Source organism: Gossypium arboreum, chromosome 2 (genome assembly GCF_025698485.1).
Source record: "Gossypium arboreum isolate Shixiya-1 chromosome 2, ASM2569848v2, whole genome shotgun sequence".
Classification (NCBI taxonomy): domain Eukaryota; kingdom Viridiplantae; phylum Streptophyta; class Magnoliopsida; order Malvales; family Malvaceae; genus Gossypium; species Gossypium arboreum.
Genome location: NC_069071.1, coordinates 110275056 through 110296307, shown reverse-complemented (window position 1 = coordinate 110296307; position 21252 = coordinate 110275056). Strand labels below are relative to the sequence as shown.

General features: G+C 31.8%; 1 protein-coding gene across 4 annotated transcripts; it reads left to right on the top strand.

Moving 5' to 3' along the window:
* Positions 1–12104: 12104 nt before the first annotated feature.
* On the top strand, positions 12105–19326 carry LOC108464736 (carboxyl-terminal-processing peptidase 3, chloroplastic). Of its 4 annotated transcripts, none has more exons than XM_017765014.2 (12): positions 12105–12746; positions 12840–12921; positions 14509–14639; positions 15539–15625; positions 15955–16033; positions 16248–16336; positions 16910–16945; positions 17375–17494; positions 17621–17707; positions 17795–17944; positions 18445–18552; positions 18711–19326. In XM_017765014.2, the coding sequence occupies exons 1-12, from the start codon at positions 12411–12413 to the stop codon at positions 18753–18755; spliced, it is 1350 nt and encodes a 449-aa protein (XP_017620503.1). In that variant the 5' UTR covers positions 12105–12410; the 3' UTR covers positions 18756–19326. The 4 variants fall into 4 exon arrangements, with proteins under 4 accessions (XP_017620503.1, XP_017620499.1, XP_052881116.1 ...); XM_017765010.2 differs by having other exon boundaries at positions 12110–12746; positions 18816–19326; XM_053025156.1 differs by lacking the exons at positions 12105–12746; positions 12840–12921 and adding an exon at positions 14208–14313 and having other exon boundaries at positions 18816–19326.
* Positions 19327–21252: the final 1926 nt, after the last annotated feature.

Here is a 21252-nt window from a genome sequence, read left to right as displayed (position 1 = left end):
ACTAAACATATTCCTTATCACATATACATAAATGACCAAACGCAATCCATACCTTGTATTTGCACATCCTGCCAAATACAACTCAAATTAATAAATTTTTTATGAAACTAATTAAATCCTTATCTTAAAGATATACAAATGGTCTTTGGTTTGAAATAATTCAAGACACTTAGCCATAGCCTGTTAGGTATCACTTCATTCGAACTTATTCGTATCTCAATATAACTAGTCTCATTTCACGGGAGCCATTAGGCCACATCACGTAGTCAGCGAGTCTTAACCCGGATACTTTCCAAATTCCATGTATATTTAATCACATGTTACTACATTTCACACAAACTATCACCTTTGTAATTCATTAACCTCATTCGAATATAAGCATATAGTATGTACCTTATCTTCATGTCATAATATCATTCGACTTTAATACATATATATATATATATATATCTCTATCAATAAACTTCCAACTAAATAAGAAAATACACACATGACTTACATTCTTCTCATGACAACCATTCGGCTAAACAACATATAAGTCACTACACCTTCAATTTATAAAACTATCAACACATATTACATATACATTGCTTACGTTTATAAAATAGCCATTCGGATAACTTACACACATTTAAATTTTAGCCATTATGGCCTCACCACCTATATATTTATCTTGTACATCAATTCAGCAATAGCTTATAAGCAACTCAATTAGTTTCATCAATGTTTACAACAAAATCACAGATTCACTACAAGCTGTTTTCTTGAGCAACAATCATTAAATTATTTGTAACTGTAGCTACGGAACTCCAAATGAAGTGACGTAAATTTTTCCCAAAAATAGACTCATATATCTTCTATCCATAAAATTTTAAGGATTTTTTGTTTGGCCAATCAAAACCAGAATTTTCTTAAAGTTTTCCCTATTTCACTGATCGACTATACTGACCACTCTTCACTACGAATCAAATTTCTCATTGTACAAATTTCAAAATATGTTCTTGTTTATTTCATTTGAAACTAGACTCATTAAGGAGTCTAAGAGTATAAATTTTATCTTATAACCATTTTTTTTACTATTTATAATGATTTTCTAAAAACAGAACAGGGGATTTCAGATTCATTCTGACACTATCACACACAACTTTAAATATCTCTCTATAGAAAATTCCTTTTCTCGCATTGTTTATTTTATAAGAAACTAGACTCATTAATCTTTAATTATATATTTTATTCAGTCTCTAATTCCACTCCAAAAATTTATGGTGATTTTTAAAAATCACGCTACTGCTGCTGTCCTAAGCAGATTATTACAATTTGTTCTTAAATTTCCAAGTCCAAACACTTAAGAACTTACCATTTGAGTTTAAAACATATCATCATATATAAGTACTTCTTATTATCACATACAAATCATAATTTAAATATTACTTTTCTAGTAACCAATCGGCTAAGGCTCATAGAAGTAACTTATTCCTTATCATTTTACTATAGGTAATTACACCAATTCATAGTCCCATCTTTACCCGTATTCCATATCATTCTTCATTATAACTAAACTTATATGCTAGAAACTTACCTCGGATGTTGTCGAACGATTTCAACGGCTATTCGATTACTTTTTCCTTTCCCCTATCCAACTTTGATCCTCTAAGCTCTTGAGCTAAATCAAACAAATTTACTTCCCAATCAAACATAGTCATACGGCATCCATATACATTTTAAAACCAATTCATTTGAATCAATTGACCACTTAAGTCTATTATCATTTCGTTTTCAAATTTGTGTACTTGATAAGTCACATTAAACAATTATATATGTAACTTTAATACATATTTATATTCAAATGTCTCTATGACACAAGGCGTATACATAAGGCATTAACATTCATATAAATATATTTTAGTCGATTACTCAAGTTATGCACAACATGTATATATATATACACTCTCATATACATTATTATAAATATTGCCGAATACTTAACACAACTAAACTAAGAATTTACTCAATATCATCTTAATTAACTTCTACTTATACATCAAAGTTTCAAATACAAAGTATTTAGCACCTATGCATTTAAACCGGATTAGCAAACACCCATAGACCTTGACCGAATGCCATTAAACACAAGTCAACAAAATCTTATGATTTCAAATCGAACTCTTAGCAAGAATGCACAATGCCGAACCCTTAAATGATTAAACATCTAATTTAGACAATTTAGAACACCTAAACGGCACTTGTTCAAAACATTAAACAACTACATGTTCGACTATTACACATATGAGCATTAAAAATTTACTATCAATAAGCTCAACTTCTTGCAACAACAAATTCTTCATCAAAGCTTAAAGGCTACAATCAAATTATTTTCTCATTAACCATAACCGAATGTGCCCTACATCCATCAAGATTTAAATTTTTTTTTTTTGGTATGGGCTAAGTAAGAAACAAGATGATTAACCTAAAACAAGCTTAAATTTCAAAAAAAATCTAACACCATTCACTAACCTTCTTCTCCTTCAAAATGACCGAAAGTCTCCCCCCTTTTTTCTTATTTTCAATTCGGCAAAGAAGAACAAAGATGAGCTTTGTTTTCTTCACCCAAATTTTCACTTATTTTCTTAGTCAATAATTCATTTTGTATATTAAATTGTAAGTAAACAAACTAAAAAAAATGCATATAATATGTGTTAGTCATTAGCATGGCCGGCCACTATCTCTAATTGGTTAATTAGACATGCAAGTACAATTTTTTTTTATCATGCACTATTTGATCACTTTTATATTTGTCTAAACATTTCACAATTTTCTCACATAAGTCCCTACTAATAAATTTCACATATATTGATAAAATTAAAGCATGAAACTTTTACACATTCATATTCACATAAAATAAACGTAAAATATGACAGTTAAATATTTTTATGACTCAGTTTTGTGGTCCCGAAACCACTTTCCGACTAGGGTCAAATTAGGGATGTCACAGGAATCGTGAACGAGATGTTGATTCATGGGAACAGTTGACACAAATCATGCGAAAACGTTTTATCCCACCTCATTATTATAGGGATATTAAACGAAGACTTCAACGCCTTGTTCAAGGTAATCGATCTGTTGATGAGTACTTTAAGGAGATGGAGATGCTTATGCATAGAGCAAATATCCAAGAAGATGAGGAGACTACCATGGTGTGGTTTGTAGATGGTTTGAACGTTTCGATAGCCAATGTTCTTGATCTTCAAACCTACATTGATCTTGAAGATACGGTATGTAAGGCAATTGAGATTAAGCGACAGTTTCAACAACGTCAATCTCGTCCATTTAGTACTTCACAATATTATAGAGGTACGAGTTCTAATTCTACTTTCAAGAATTCGAAATTTCCTTTTGCTACTAATAAGTTGCTGCCAAAACATGATGAGGCTAAATCTTTTGAGGGGAAAAGTGGGGCTCCTACAAAACCTCCTTCTTCATCTTCTAAGCAACTCACTTCTACTACTTTACAAAAAAAAGAACGAGCTCGTGAAATTGAATGTTTTAAGTGCAAAGGGCGTGGGCACTATAGCCGTGATTGTGCCAACACAAGACTTTTGTTGATCAAAGAAGATGGTGATTATACTTGATTAGATAAAAGCAGACCCGGATATGCCGAATTAATTGATGATGTCAACGATTGCGGTAAATTTTATGGTGAAGAAGAGTTGGTGGAACCACTAATTCATCCCCGTTGTTTAGTTGTGAGGCGCACACTCAACATCCAATTGAAGAATGATCATGATCTTCAACGGAGTAATATATTCCATTCGAGGTGTTTGATTAAAGGTACACTTTGCTCATTTATCATTGATAGTGGAAGTTGTGCTAACGTTGTGAGCAGCTACCTTGTGGATTCTCTTGCTTTGCCATGTAGCAAACACCCTACACCATACCATCTTCAATGGCTTAACGAAGGTTCGGAGGTCCGTGTGGTAAAACAGTGCTTGATCACTTTTAAACTTAGGACCTACATTGATGATGTTTGGTGTGATGTCGTTCCCATGCATGCCGCCCACTTGTTACTTGGTAGACCATGGCAGTACGATCGTGATGTTATTCATCATGGTAAATTAAATCGATATTATTTTATTTTCAGTGGGAAGAAGTACCTTTCACCCCTTTGAATCCGAAAGATATTCACAATGATCAAATCGACATGATGAAGTTTTGTAATAAGGTTATGGGAAGTAAGACACAAAATTCAAAAAAGGCTGAGAGAAAAGAGGTCTCTAGTGAAAAAATCCAAATTAATGATGACCCAATGGTGAGTGCATCCTCTTGTGAGAAAAAAAAGTGGTTCATAATTTTTATGTGAGTGGAAAAGATGTGCGACGAGCATTACTCACTAAACAATCTTGCATCATTATCCGATTTAGGCAAAACTGCTTATCTTTGACTAACCTTCATAACTCTTTGCCTAGTGTTTTTGTGTCTCTTTTACAGGAATATGAAGATATTTTTGAAGAAGCACCTAAAGAATTGTCACCTTTGAGGGGCATTGAACATCAAATTGACTTAATACCTGGGTCAACAATTCCAAATCGACCAGCTTATAGAAGCAATCCCGAGGAGACGAAGGAGTTACAAAAGCAAGTAGATGAACTTTTGGCGAAGGGTCATATTCGTGAAAGTTTAAGTCCTTGTGTAGTGCCGGTAATTCTGGTGCCAAAGAAAGATGGTACGTATAGAATGTGCGTCGATTGTCGACCAATTAACCAAATTACTATTAAGTATAGACATCCTATTCCAAGGCTTGATGATATGTTTGATGAACTTTATGGTGCTTGTATCTTTACAAAAATTGATTTAAAAAGTGGCTACCATCAAATTCGAATGAAAGAGTGGGATGAATGGAAAACAGCATTTAAAACTAAGTTTGGTTTATATGAATGGTTAGTCATGCCTTTCGGTTTGACTAATGCACCTGGTACTTTCATGCGCTTGATGAACCATGTTTTGAGACCTTATTTGGGTAAATTTGTGGTAGTATATTTTGATGATATTCTGATTTACTCAACTTCTTTAGATGACCATGTTTTTCATGTTAAATCAGTTTTGGATATTCTGCGAACTGAAAAATTATTTGCCAACCTTGATAAATACACTTTTTGTTGTGATAAATAATCTTTTGAGGTTTTATAGTAAATGCTCAAGGTATTCATGTCGATGAGGACAAAGTAAATGCCATTAGAGAATGGCCCACTCCTAAATCAATTACCGAGGTGCGATCTTTCCATGGTTTAGCAAGTTTTTATAGACATTTTGTGAAGGATTTCTCCACTATTGCTGCTCCATTAACTGAGATTATTAAAAAATCTGTGGGTTTTAAATGGGGAGAAGTTCAGGAAAAGGCTTTTCAAACTTTAAAGGATAAGTTATGTTCTGCTCCGGTTCTTAAATTACCTGATTTTTCTAATACTTTTGAACTTGAATGTGATGCTTCAGGTATTGAAATTGGTGCCGTGTTGATGCAAATCGCATATTTTAGTGAAAAACTGACAGGGGCGCAATTAAACTACTCAACTTATGATAAGTAGTTGTTGGCATTAGTTCGAGCTCTACAAGTTTGGCAACATTACTTACTGCCAAATGAGTTCGTTATCCATACAGATCATGAATCCCTAAAATGGTTAAAGGGACAAGGTAAGTTAAGCAAGAGACACGCTTGATGGGTGGAATTCATAGAGACATTTCCATATACAATTAAGTATAAAACAGATGGGTTTCTTTTTCGCCTAAACAGGTTATGTGTTCCACAATGTTCTATGAGAGAGTTATTAATTCGTGAAGCACATAGTGGAGGCCTAATGGGACACTTCGATGTCGCCAAAACACTAGATATTCTACATGAACATTTTTATTGGCCGCACATGAAAAAGGACATTGAAAAGGTCTGTTCTAATTGTATTACTTGTAAACAAGCAAAATCTAAGGTAATGCCTCATGGACTTTATACTCCTTTACCGATCCCTTCTTCGCCATGGGTAGACTTATCCATGGATTTTATTCTTGGTTTACCACGAACAAAAAAGGTTCGAGATACTATCTTTGTTTTTGTTGATAGGTTTTCAAAGATGGCTCACTTCATTCCTTGTCACAAAACGGACGACGATACACATGTGGCTGACTTATTCTTTCGAGAGGTGGTGCGCCTACATGGTATACCCCGCACCATTGTATCGGACAGAGACGTAAAGTTCCTAAGCCACTTTTGGAAAGTATCATGGGGTAAGCTTGGTACTAAATTATTATATTCTACTACATGTCACCCCCAAACAGATGGACAAACTGAGGTAGTCAATCGAGTCTTAGGTGCTTTACTACGAACTGTTGTGGGTAAAAACCTTAAAAGTTGGGAAGAATGTTTGCCATTTGTTGAGTTTGCATATAACCGATCTATTCACTCTACAACTGCATATTCCCCATTTGAACTTGTTTATGGTTTTAATCTACTAACTGTACTTGATCTTGTACCATTGCCTATAGAAAACATTTCTAGTTTAGATGGTGAGAAGAAAGCTGAATTGGTGAAATCCATGCATGTGAAAGCAAGACAACGAATTGCCAAAACAAATGAAACAACTGCCAACAAAGCTAATAAGGGGCGCAAGCAAATTATCTTTGAGCCCGGTGACTGGGTTTGGGTCCACATGAGAAAAGCGCGATTTCTAACTAAACGCAAAACAAAATTGGACCCACGTGGTGATGGACTTTTTCAAGTACTCAAGCGCATTAATGACAATGCATATCAAATCGACCTTCCCCGTGAGTATAATGTTAGTGCCACTTTTAATGTCGCTGACCTTTCTCCTTTTGATATTGTAGATTCGAGGACAAATCCTTTTGTGGAAGGGGGAATGATACGAGTAACTCAGCCCAATTCAAAGGCCATAATAGAGATGAGTTTAGTTTTCCTCAAGGCCCAATTACGAGATCCAAATCCAAACAGATAAAGTCAAAACTCAACTTAGTGGTTCAAGACTTTATCACAAAAAAAATTCGAGAAGAAGAGTTGAAGTTTCAAGGCAATAAATTCTGGAGTAATGATGAATTAGAAGAGACTAATTATGTTTGTGGGCCTAAACTCTCAATCTATGACGACAAGCCCATGTGGAAAATGCTAACAAGCTTAAGCATTTCACTTCAAGAACCCCAATTGATCTTACAAGTTTAGACGTTTCATATTGGGTTTAAGTTTTAGGCTTAATTTTTATTATATATGAGCACAATATTTTATTTATTAGCTCTTATTATTTTATTATTATTTTATTCCGAATTTTTTATAATTATTAAGTATTTTAAGTTATTTAGGAATTTTATGTTAACAAGAAAGTTTAGTTTAAAACTACTTCTTGTTTAGATTAAATTAAAGTTCTAGTATACTTAGAAGTTTTATTTAGATTTATTTATCTAGCCTATATATAGGCCTTTGCATTGTACAAGAGGACAATTGATTATTATTCTATTTCTCTTTTAAGTTAATAAATTCTCTTTGAGTTTTTTTTTTCAAGAATTTCTCTTGAGTTTTTTTTAGAAGAGTTTTAGCAATCTTTTTAGATTGTGGGGATCATCTTCAAACTTTTTCTTGCCAAGGTTTTTATCTTGGAGGGGAAATTAGAGCCGCTTGAAGGGGGTTGTGGATTCTTCGTGTTTCTAAGGCTTCTTAGGACTTCTACACGCCACGTTCTATCTTTCCATTATCTTTCCATTTATCTTCTTTATTCACTTCCTGAATCCTTGATTTATTATTTGTTTTAATTATTTTATCTAACTTGGATTTAATTTCGTTTCAGGTTGTGTCAAAAAAAAATCCAAGTTTCTTTCCGAACGTCTAGAGCCCTAAGTCAAATCCACGACTTTGACAAACTTTACGATCCGCTTTGGTATTCATCCTTCTCACCCTTTATCACATTAATCTCATTATAGGTTCTTATCATATATGCTCTTTTTGATACAGTGCTTAGAACTACCCACAGTCCCTCCCCAACCTTTAAATAGGAGGATAATGGGCTTCAACGCACTCGAACCTATGTTTTTCTGCACTGATAACAATGTTGATGCCAATCGAACTAAGACTCAATCTCGTCAATTATTAATTACAAATTTGTGCTTAAATAGAATTACATTTTCTTGTTTTGTTTAATCTTTTATGTTTAATACATATTTTAGTTGTTGTACCCACTTTGAAATACCCTGTTAGAGTTGTGTGACCCGAATCCCGTCACTTGTTACAATACTAAAATAGAGAGGCAAAATAGGGGGATTTGTAGGGTGAAGGACTTCTTCTATTAGACATTGATTATAACAGGGTTATTTAATCCATAAATAGATGTAGTCGAACTCATCTTGTATCGTGTATTTTTCAACATAATAAATTTCTCTTCCCCTGTAATGTGTGTTTTTCGTACTAACTAAAATTTACAATAAAGACAAGTGCACCTATTGAACAATAGTATAGCTACGGTCAGTAGAGATATCGTATTCACGAGAACTAAAATTATTAGTAATAATTGTTTTCTTATTATTAGCCAACAATACAAAATTAATTTAACTAAAAATACAACAGAGAATGAATCAAGAAAATAATCGAAAAATAACCAATGGAAAAGGCAATACCTAGGAAAGAATTCACCTAGACTCCTTCTATTATTATTAATCTAATTTAAACGATTTATTCACTTTGTGTCTTGATCCGTAGAAATCCCTAAATTATGCTAATATCTCTTTTGAGAGTAAAAACAACTGACTTTAGGTAGATTAATTGAAATCTCTTTCTAATTAAAACTCATATTGTCGCATTAACTCAATTTATGGATTTCCTCTATTAGATTTGACTCTAATCCGGTAGATTTATGTCGTCCTATTTTTAGGATTGTATGCAACTCCACTCAATTATGTTAGATCTACTCTCAAATAGGGAATTTTTGCTCCACTAAATTAAGCACCTTAAAACACAAATTAAATAATATAATTCGTCATAGGTTTCATCATCCTTAGGCATCTAGGGAATTAGTTCATAATTTTGAATAAAAACATCCCAAATTCAGAAAAATCATAAGAAATAAAGAAACTCATAAAAACTTCAGAAGAAATTAAAAGGAGGTATTTTATCTTGATGGAAATCTAATTCGGAAGTGGCTTCAATGGTTTTCATTAAGTGTTTTCTTCGATCTTCTCTGATGACTCTCTTATCTCTTATTCTAATTGGTATTTATAGACTTTAGAATGCCTAGAAAGCCTAAAAATTGTGTTTTTCTATGCATTTAGGAAGCAATGTGCAAAATCGACAGAGGCTGGCACATGGGCATATGTCCAGCCCATGTGGCTCTTGCAATATGCTCTTTTTCTTCGATTTTAGCTCAGTTTCGCTCCTTTCGCTCCCAAATACTCTCCTAAGTATAGAAACATGAATTTAAAGGATTAGGAGCATCAAATTCACTAATTTGCATAATTAATCATCCAAAAATGCATTAAAAATGAGATTAAAATATTGTGTGTTCTTATTTTTTTTTCTTATTACTTTGCAATTATTCTAATTGTTATTATCCACCTTGGTTATAACGTACCTCTTTTAACCTTACGACAACCTTAATTTATGTGATTAACTTAAGGGAAATAGTTTTAGTTTATCTCTCTGTTTCGATCTTGGTCGAAGTTAAAGAAAATAAGTGCATAAGATCCAGAAAGGAGAAGTGATTCAGAAGAACAAATCATTAAGGAATTTTCACAATCATTTGAAGAAAAAGAATCGAGCTAGACTCCAAATAATGAGTCGAATAACTCCAATTAACTCAGAAAATTCTGAAGAATCATAATAAGAAAATGTTGCAGAAAATGAGTCCAACTTAGAAAGTGACTTGTCTAAAAACTTGAACACCTTCTACTTTTGCAACTAATCCACTGCAGATTTCTGATGAACAACAAACTCCTGAGCGTACTGTTCTAATCGATGTACCCACATCTTCAGTACCTATCATGGACCCTAATGATTTAAGTACCTGTGTAGTGGTTCCTTTTAATCCTAAATTAGCAATAATTTATGATACTCCTGTTGATCAAGGAAACCTCCTTGCCTTCACTGAGAAGAAGTAATTGCAGAACATGCAACTAAGTCTACAGAAGACGTGGAACCAGTTGTGCTCACTAAACTCGCCATAAGTGAATGTGTTTTCTACTATCCCTCTTATTCTGAGCCTGAGGAAGATCCAATGCCCCTTTCCAAGCTATAAACCAGGGTTAAATAATGCCAAAAAGAAAGGCCAAGACTCCTCTAGCTCCACTACCTAAAGCAAACCCCAACTTTTTTTTAATTGAACCTGTAGGAGCAAAATGGATATTTCACAACAAACATTTACTAGAAGAAAAGGATGTGAGCCTAGAAGATTTCACCAGAGTTGGGGTGGTACAAGCACTAAGAAAGTTGGGTTTCTTGACAACTGCCAAGTTTGCTCAACAATACGTGAAGAGCATTGTGTTGGACTTCTATGCGCACTTGAAGAAGGACATCACCAACAAAGAATAGTCACTTTGATTTCAATCCATCATTATTTGGGACTTTTTGGGGGCCTTTGAATAAGAAGATTCCCAACGTTTTAACTAGAGGAGTTAGAACAACCTAGGGCAAAAAGCCTAGAATACCTTATTTAAGTTTAAGCAAGTTATATGTTGCTCTTCACAAGCTTGCAATCTACAATTGGATGCCTACATCACATGATACTTTAATTCGAAAAGCACTTGGTTACATTCTTTTTAAAGTTAGGGTAAGCGTAAGAGCAAATCGAGTGAATTTTATTTTAATTAATCGAGTCAAATACAATAAAATTCAAATTGAATCAAGTAAAATTGTTCGAGTTAAATTAAAAAAGTTAAACATGTCAAATTTAAAGAATCATTATTTAACTTATTTAGGTCCAAAATTATTATTTTAGAAAAATTTTAAAATTTTAATTGTCTTTATATATTCTTTAAAATTATTTATAATTTTGTAAAAATATAAAATTTTAAAAATTTTGATATTTGTTTTTTGTAATTTTTGTTGAGAGAGACCAATTTGATCATTTTCAAAATTGACAATGACGAAATGGGTATTTACATCAATCTATTATTTGAATTATTCGAATTGTAAAATTCAACTCAACTCGAACTCGAAATGTGAATCACTTAACTCGAATAACTCGATTTGATTAACTCGAAATTTGAATTTTTTCAAATCAAATTGAGTTTTACCACTCCTATTTAAAGTTAGTAACTCTACAAGACATGCTTGTTACAGTTACGTGACTCAAATCCTGTCACTTGTTAAAGAAATAAAATAGAGAGGCAAAATAGAGTTGCCTCTACGGTATGGATCATGTCACACAAGTTGAATCCGTATAGAACTATACTTTTTCTATTAGACATTGATTATAATATGGTTGTTTAATCCTTAAAAATGTATTGTCGAAAACCTCTTGTATTTTTATTTTTCAACATTAGTAAATTTCTCCTCCTCTATCCATATTTTTGTTTAATTCTTACCGTCATTATCGACGTATAATATAACAATACTATTTTTATTCATATTACTAAAATGTGAACTCAACTTCCATTTCCCTCATTGATTTACCAATTAATTATGGTATTAATATTTTTTTATCAATTAAGCTTCCAATGTTGATATATTCTATCAATTTAATTTCGATTTAATTACTCACTTTCAAAACTAATATATATTAAATTGTTAAAGTATCAATTTGTTTAATATCGAAATTGAAAGACGGAGTGGAGAAGTGTTTTTACTAAATATATAAACACAAGTACAAGTGTTCTACAACAAGGTTTTTATCGTGAATGCATATGTTAAAAGAGCAGTGGTGAAGTTAGAATTTTTTTTTGGGAAGGTAATGATTAAATTGTATATTTTTATAATAGTAAATTATAATTTTATTATTTTAATAACTTATATTTTATAATTTTTAAAAAATTAAATTAAATTTTTATTTTTTGGGTTCAAAATATAATTTTATCATTATTATTTTAAAATTTTATGAATTATAAAAAGTTCAAATTGAAAATTTACCGGGCCACCACTCTGTTAGTGGCTCCGCCACAGTTGAAGAGGGTGTTGTATTCTTCCGTTGGTAGATACTCAAACACGCAACGCAACCCATTTGTTTGCCACAAAATTGGAGAAAACAACACTGAATAAGATTCATTTGGGCCCCGCCTACACTAGAATCCCGCCAGCAATCAAATATAATGGTTAACAAAAATCCCAAGGAATTCCCTCTTTTTAGAAACTTGAAGATAATTTTTCCGGGAAAAAGAACTTGAAGATTTTCTCACAATCCAAACATTATTATTCTTTCATTCCAGTCACTCACCGAATAATGGAGCCTCTCTGCCCGAATTTTGATCTCCTAAAATCCTCTTCAGTTCCCCTCTTTTCACATCGCTTGTCGTCCATAAATCGCGGCATTAGCAAAAGGTCGAGTTCGTCATTTCCCTGTGTTTCTTCTTATAATCGAAACTGTAATCCTCAGGCATCGGTTAAAACAGAGGCCCCTACGCAACAACAACCCACCGGTCATGACTTGATCAAGTCGTTAACAAAAGGGTTTGTTGGTTTCGCCGCTGCGGCCACGGCTCTGGCCTCCGTTTGTAGTGATTCGCCGGCTTTTGCTGAGTCCCTCACAGTTGCTTTCCCTGTTTCCCGCGCTCAAGAGGTGACTCGCTTTTCTAGTTTTTATTGTTCGACGTAATTTTAAAAATTGAATTTAGTTCTTAAATTACTGATTGATTGAAGGTTTTTGTGCTAGGTAAACACAGTGCAGAGAACTCTTGTGGAAGCTTGGGGACTGATAAGAGAAACATTTGTTGACCCAACGTTTAATCATCAAGGTAATTGGGTTGTTTCCATTCACCATTTCTTTTCTTTTTTCTCCGAAATGAGGCAATTGCGGTTTATTGTTATTATGAGTAGTTCAGTATTTTTGGGTTAAAATCTGCTACTAGCCCAACTACTTGTATAAAATTTGAAAATTTAAAAGTTAAAATTCAATATTCTAACTTTTTTAATTTAAAATTCTAGTTTAATCATTTTCTTAGTGGATAGATCTTGTCAAATTTATCATTTTAATATATTTATTTTTTATCAATCATATATCACATCATTTGAGAACAATTTAATCAAAATTTTAAATTAATAAATTTTGACAGAAAATACTTATGATTTTCATGATCGTAATGAAATTTTAAATAAAAAATAAAAATGCATAAAGATATAGTCTCAAATTTTATTTAAGTACAATAAATATGACATATTTTAAATTTTTTTATACATGATAGTATTTTGTTTTAAATGATTTTATCATTAAAAATGGAAAAATAAAGTAAGCACTCAATTTTATTTACCACTGTTTCGTAATTAACCTTCCATCAAATAAATTTTTACAGTCAACGCTGACTTGGAAAGCTGATATGGTCTATGACGTGGCTGAAATTGAGAAAAAATTTTATTTCCTGAAAAATAAAATGTTAATTTAGGAAAAAATTGAATGTTAAGTTTTTATTTGGATGCTTTATGAGCTTATTTAAAATACTAATTAAAAGTTAATGGCTCTTTTGATGCAGTGAAAATATATGACTTTACCCAAGTGGTAAAATTTAAAGGCTTTTAGGTTATTTTAGCCAAAAGAATATATATTATACATATATCATGGTTTTAGTTTTACATGTTAGAACCTAGGAAGGCTGGACAAGTAATACAAACACTGCAACCATGGGATTTCAGAAAAATTAGACATGGTTACAGCAAAATACGACAATAAAATAGAATTTTCACATTATAATATACAATAAAAATATCAATTTGATTTTTTCAATTAAATATTTGCATACAAATAATTTTAATTTAACTATTTGAACCTTAATATATTAAACTAAAGGACTATGATTAGGTACATGTGTTCTTTGATTTATATTTAAAAATTTCAAAAATAAATAAATGAATATATGTCATCATCTTAATTTTATTTATAAAAAAAATCCATACGTTCAGATATGTTTATCGTGTCTTAACCATATTTTGATTATATTTTACTTTACTTCTTATATTTTTGATGTGGCCTACGCTATAAAATAGTGCTATATTGCTATTCAATTGTTCATAATAATCAATTAATGTTCCATAAATGCTTTGCTATCCAAGTTGTGTTGGACTTAAACCAGAAAGGAAATGCTGTTGAAGTTTGAATCTAATATCATCATCTGCAATCGTGTCCAAGTATTCAGGTGCCATGAAAAGTTAAAAGTCATACGATTGAGATTCTTAGGCTTTCAAATTCCTCGTGGATGATTAGATTTTCACAAACGATTTGGAAAGGAGTGGACATAGTATTATGTTTATTTGCCTGTTCTTCTATTACTTAGGAACTAAAGAACTAAGTATGATGAGTAAATAAATTCTTGAGAATTACTCTATTGCAGACTGGGATTTGAAGTTGCAGCAAACAATGGTGGAAATGTTTCCCTTGAAGTCGGCTGATGCCGCATATGGTAAAATCAGAGGAATGCTTTCAACTCTTGGAGATCCCTTCACTCGGATTATCAGTCCAAAGGTATCACAATCAGCTTCCTGTGACTTGTGTGAATTGTGCTTAGCTTTAGCTAGGATAAATTTATACGATATTGACACTACAACATATTACATATGGTAAATTACGATGCGGCTGCTACTCATTTGTTACATTTCACCTTGCCAAGTTACTAGTTGCCATTAAGGGCATTTGGATCGCGTTATCTATATGATTGGTAAGAATGTAAGATTCTATCATCATATATTATTGATTCAACAATTTTTCATTAAGTCAGTAAAATAACATTACCAACAATGTCAAAATTTGGTAATATAGCTGTAATGTGAGATTTGTGACAATTTTATCCACGTTTAGTGAACTTGATTCATTTTCACTAAACCATAACGAAATAGTAACAAGTACTAATAAATCAAACTTTTAGTTCTTTGATATATTCTCTCAAGTGAGTTATTATTATCGTGTTATTATTTGAAGAAACTTAACATCTTGTCTATTATATTACATTTTCTCGATTACCTTACCTTAATTATTTAATAATTATTATTTTAAGTTGAGAAAGTTTAACATTTTATATTATTATTGGTACTATCTATATTTTTTTCCTATTTTCATAGTTAACTTTCACGCTAAGTATAATTTAATAACTTTTCTTATACTTATTTATGATCAAGGATAAAACATACTATTAGCTTGTCTTATATTCTCTCAATCAAACAAAATATCTTACATTCCAACCCATTGAACAAGAAAATTTAAGGGTAAAAGTAATGTGATAGGTAATCCAAATAGGAAGTGATCCTAATCCAAATTCCCCTCGGCGTTGCTCAATCTATGTGATTATAGTTTTTTTTCTTTTTTGATTGATGAATCTACATCAAAGGATTACTATACCATTCTATCTAACACAATTTCGCTTTCAGGAGTACCAAAGTTTTAGAATTGGAAGTGATGGGAATTTGCAAGGAGTTGGTCTATTCATAACTGTCGAACCAAAAACTGGTCATTTGGTGAGTGCAGAAATCTAATCTTACAATGCCAACCTGCTGTAGTAGCTCCGGAAAAATCTAGTTGACAAGGAATTTAAATTAGTTCATAAACGATAATGGATTGGATATGAAAAGCTTTCCTTAATGATTACTGTAAACTTATTAGCACAATTTTCTTCCCAGAATGTTTTCAATTTTTATTGACACAAATGAATGCTTTCTACCTTCTATTGAAATTTGATAGTCAATCGTATGTCTGTTAAGATGTTTCTTTTTTTGGGCATTTATCATAAGTTTCTTCCCATAAGATGTTTCAATCTTGTCTGTCATAATTTATTCAAACCATGCAGGTTGTTTTGTCATGCGTAGAGGGTAGCCCAGCTGCTCGTGCTGGTATACATGATGGAGATGAGTTGATTGAGATTAATGGTATGCATGTTATTAAGCCTTTGACCTTGCCCCTACCAGGGTTACATATTATGGTTTTCTTAATATATCGTGACTGAATTTATGTGGGACTGTTTTTGCTTTTTCAATTCAAATCTAGAAATACATTTCTTTCTTGGATATGTCCTTTTCCAAATATTGTTCTTCTGTTAAATTTAACTCTGCTTAACTTTGCATGCTATTCTCGAGGTTTCAGGGCAGAGACTTGATGGTGTTGATAGTGAAGCAGCAGCCCAGAGGCTTAGAGGGAAAGCCGGAACATCGGTTACAGTAAAGCTCCACAGAGTAATTATCCATTCTGATTTTCTGTAATGTAAACGAATACTAAGTTTTCTTCAGTAACCTGCATACAATATGATCATTTTTATCTTGACCGGACATGTATTGATTTAAGTTCAGGCTTTCTTTAAATTCATTAACCTAAGATCAGAAATAGACATGTTCAATTTGTGCATCCATTTCGAAACATTGAGTGAATTAAAGAGAGTTGCAATGTTGTATCCCTTTGTCACGAACTAGTAGTTATAATCTCTATGCATTCATAGCAAATCTAATATAACCCTGCTTCAGAAGCCTGATTCTTAAGAATCTCCTCAGTATGTGGAAGATGGAAATTAAATTTTACTTGGTTGAACTTTAGTGCATAACCTGTCTCACAAAAGAAAGCAATATAGCATTGTGCAAGTGTCATAAGTGTTTGCATCTCTTTTTTTAATAAGATTATATGTTTCATTTAACTCTTGAGTTCTTTTCTTTTGGGTATTACTTTTTCTAGCCAAAGGATTAGGCCAGATGTAGAAACATTGTTGGTTCTCCTAATGTTATTATGCTTAACAAAACTGATGTTTTGGTCTCCAGGGAAATGGTTCAGGAAGTGGTTCTAGTATCAAAGAGGTAACTAACCGCTCAATATTCATCATGCTGGCAAAGCTATGGTGTTTATTAAGGTCCTTGTGGTTGTTGCTTTTCTTTCTTTATAAATATCATTTTCAGAAAAGTTCAAATTTGATACTAAAACCAAGTTCATATATGACTAAAAATGGCTACTTCTTTGAAAATATTGTTTGCTTTGGCGCTTAAATGTGTTTCTTTTTTCTTTTTTTTTTTTTGGCTTCTAGAAGAAAAGTAACAGCCACACGCAACCTCTTGTTTTTGTTTATAGTTTTACTGCTGTTGATTTTCTTCACAACGGATAGAAAGGAAAGTTGAAAATTATCTACAATAAGCAAGCATTTATGCATACAGCACCAGATTATAGGTATAATGGAATTCTTTTATATAGTTTCTATCTGTTAATTTTGAAACATGGCTCTTTACTTGAAGGTCAAACTACCTCGTGAGTTAATTAGGCTTTCACCAATATCCAGTACCGTCATCCCTCATAGAACCCCAGATGGCCGTCTAACAAAGACTGGTTATGTGAAGCTGTCAACATTCTCACAGGTATTAACCAATTAACTGTGCTCTTTTTGTCATGAAAAAAGGAGTGTGAAAGTAATGGTCTTGTAACCATTGACTTGTGATCTTATATTTTACCACCAGATGGGTTAATAAGAACTTCTTTGACAGACTGCTGCTACAGAAATGAAGAATACAATCCATGAGATGGAGAACCTGGGTGTACAATCGTACATACTGGATTTGCGGAACAACCCGGTGATTTTCCACTACTATTTTTCTGGATTGAATATATTTTTGATGGAGTTTCTGTCCTTAAATTTCTTCTCTTAAATCACTGTGCAGGGAGGTCTAGTGAAAGTTGGACTTGATGTTGCTAAGATATGGCTAGATGGGAATGAGACTCTTGTGAACACAGTTGACCGTGATGGGCATATGTCACCCATCAACATGGCCAATGGCCATGCTCTAACGCATGATCCTCTTGTTGTTCTTGTGAGTGTCTTGATATTTAAATTTTTCCTGACAGGAATAATTCTTATTTTTCCTGTTCCTTTTGTGTGAGTGCACGTGTGCGTCTTTACGTAAGTTCTCAAACGGTTTATCTCTTGTAGTCCTATAATTCATGGCTTAGCTGTAGTGCTGGTGCAGCCATTCTTGTCACCATGCAAATTTTGTTGGAACATGCATACATTCTCGTCTAATATCGAGTTTACATTGTTGATCAGACCCAAAATCCCTCTATTCATGTTCTACCAACTACTAACTACTGATGGAAAACGTAACCTAGATCAAGATAACATTTCTCATGCACAAATCTTTTTACTAGTTCATATGTTAGTAGACAGGTCAGCCAGGATATGATAAAAATTTTAATATGTAGCTTCTCAGTTCATATCAGCCAATATTGAACTAGTTTATCTTTGTTCTTAGTTTAAGGATCTATTAGGGTAATGTTTTCTCAACATGGAAAGTATTTTTATTATTTGTAATAGGTGAACGAGGGAAGTGCGAGTGCAAGTGAGATTTTGGCAGGTGCACTACACGACAATGGTCGAGCTATCCTTGTTGGCCACAAGACTTTTGGTAAAGGGAAAATTCAGGTAAGTTTAATGTTCAGTTGTTTTATGCTAATTCATCTTTCCATAGCAAAATCTTATTGTTTTCCATCCAAAACATTGGGACTGAGCGCCATTGGTGCATGTTATGTAATTCACTTTGGCAACATAAATGCTATTTACGTGAATGCCTTTGTCAACAGCATCAGATGGATCACATCCAACTGTTTCCCAGCAACATTAAATGAAGCCTTAATCGTTCAAAGCTTTATTCGACATAATTGCTGAATGATTTTCGGTCGGTGCAGAGTATCACGGAGCTACATGATGGATCTGCTCTTTTCGTAACGGTTGCAAAGTATCTATCACCTGCTCTTCATGACATAGATCAGGTTGGCATAACGCCTGATGTACAGTGCACGACGGAGATGCTGAATTCACCGAAGGAAACATTGAAGGGAAAAAGCTCGGTTTCATCTCTGGAAGCTGATTCATGCATTATGGTGGCAGAGCATGAGTTGGACATTCAAGAATCCAAAGGTACAGCTTCTTGAAACACATGATTCTGCAGAACCAAACATTTAGATCCTAGAAGCAAGATGTGTATATATATATATCAAAAGTTAGAACATAAACTCCATGCTCTACTCAACTATCAATTAATACAGTCAACGTAAGTTGTATATCAGGACTTTAGAGTGTTAGAACTACACATTAAGAGCCTGTCTCAAATGCTGTGGAAAGTAACAAACAATTGCAGATGATTTGTATGAATAATTCATCATTTTATTTATTGGAAAAAAAAATATCTTAGAAGTACTATGCTTTTATTCATTGATTGTTGTGATCTTTGTGATTATTAGTGAAGTATAGAGTAATCCATAAGGTACATCAACCAATGCCTTGATGCCAACCTATAAAATATGTGATTATCAAATTTTTTATTTTTTATCTATAAAATCTGTCATTTTAATAAAATTTTAGAATGATTTTTAAAAAAATTATGATTATCAATTTTTTTCTAATTCTGATTTTAAAAATATTTCAATTTTGAATTAAATAAATTGTTACATCTTAAAATTAGTTATATTCCTTTTAATAACTCGAGAAAATAAGAAAGTTTTTAGTAAAAACACTTGTCTAGGCCCTTTTAATTTTGATATTGAGTAAATTAGTTCATTTAAAAAAAAATTAGAGCAATTTAATCTGGCAATTTTAAAAATGAGCAGCTAAATACAATTAATCTTGACACAACCTGTGTGGTAGTCTACGTGTACCAATTTGGTTCGATTTTTTTGAGAGAGATCACATGCCATGATTAATTGTCTTTGAATGCTCACTTTTGAAACTAACAACAATTAAATATTTTCAATTTTTTTAGAGAAATCAATTTGCTCAATATCGATATATAGGAGAGGTCTTTTTACCAAAAGCACTTTTAATAATATTTTCATTTTATATTAAATAGGATGTGTTTTGCAATTAGGAATTACAGTAGAGTGAGACAGAGGTAGATGTTGCTAAATCCACTACTGCTCTGCAGTTATACACTTTGCTTCACCACCCACCCCACTCCATTATAGATGTATAATATTGAAAATTACTACCATCTCCATAGATGTTGGATGCATCCATCCCGTTCCACTTCAATTTAGTTTTTGTTACTTGTCTTACTATTTTCAATCTTTTTAAAATCAAGTAAATATTTAAATATAAAATATATTGATTTTTCTACAATATTTTATTACATTTTTATCATTTTAATAGTTATATATATATAAATATAAAATAATAGTCCCATACAGTGGAGTTGGGCGGTACAAGCAATTATCATAACTATTTAATACTCATTTTCCAACAGAAAATTTACCGCGCCTCACATCCACTTTTTTAAAAAAAAATACACCCATTTAAAATAGATCGATTTAAAATCCATCAAATAATTGAATTTTACCATCTTTATTTACAATGAATAAGTATTTGATTGTCTCCACATTTAAATCGAATCATAACATATGTTGAAAATATTGTAGTACTTTTATTTGAGAAAATCCACTATTGTTTTTCTTTAACAAAAGATAAACACAGAAATAATTTTATGCACTTAGAAAAATTTTAAATAACAAAAATAAAATAAAATATGTCAATGAATTTTGTCAAAATTTTAAGGTTATGTAAGTTAAATAGATAAGACAAATTAATTGAATCGAGAATCAATTAAATTACTAATTTAAAATTTTAATTCGTTAAAATAAAATCTTATAAAAATCAATTCAACTAATAATTCATCCGTGCTTTCTATTTATTATTTCCTTCAATCTTTTAAATATTTTTATTAGTAGTTTAATTTTTAATAAACGAAGATATATTATAATCAATATATTTTCACTTTTTCATTTATAATCTCTTTAACTTGAAAAGCTTTTTAGAATTATTATTTTAATTTTTAATTATTTGGATTTAAAGGTTTTCAAATTTATATTTATTTAATATAATAATAAACATATATAATATAGATTAATTAAAATATTCAAATAATATGTCAATATTTTTATAATTTTAATTATGTATTAAATATTTAAATATGTTTTAAGTTCAATAATATAAGAAAAAAATAAATGATTTGGCACAATGGACCGGAGTTTTTAGACTTCACAAGCAGAGTCAAGTGATTGACAAGTGTATTATAAGGGTATAGTCAAATATTTTAAAATAAATATTTGAAAAAAGATTGACACGTGTCAA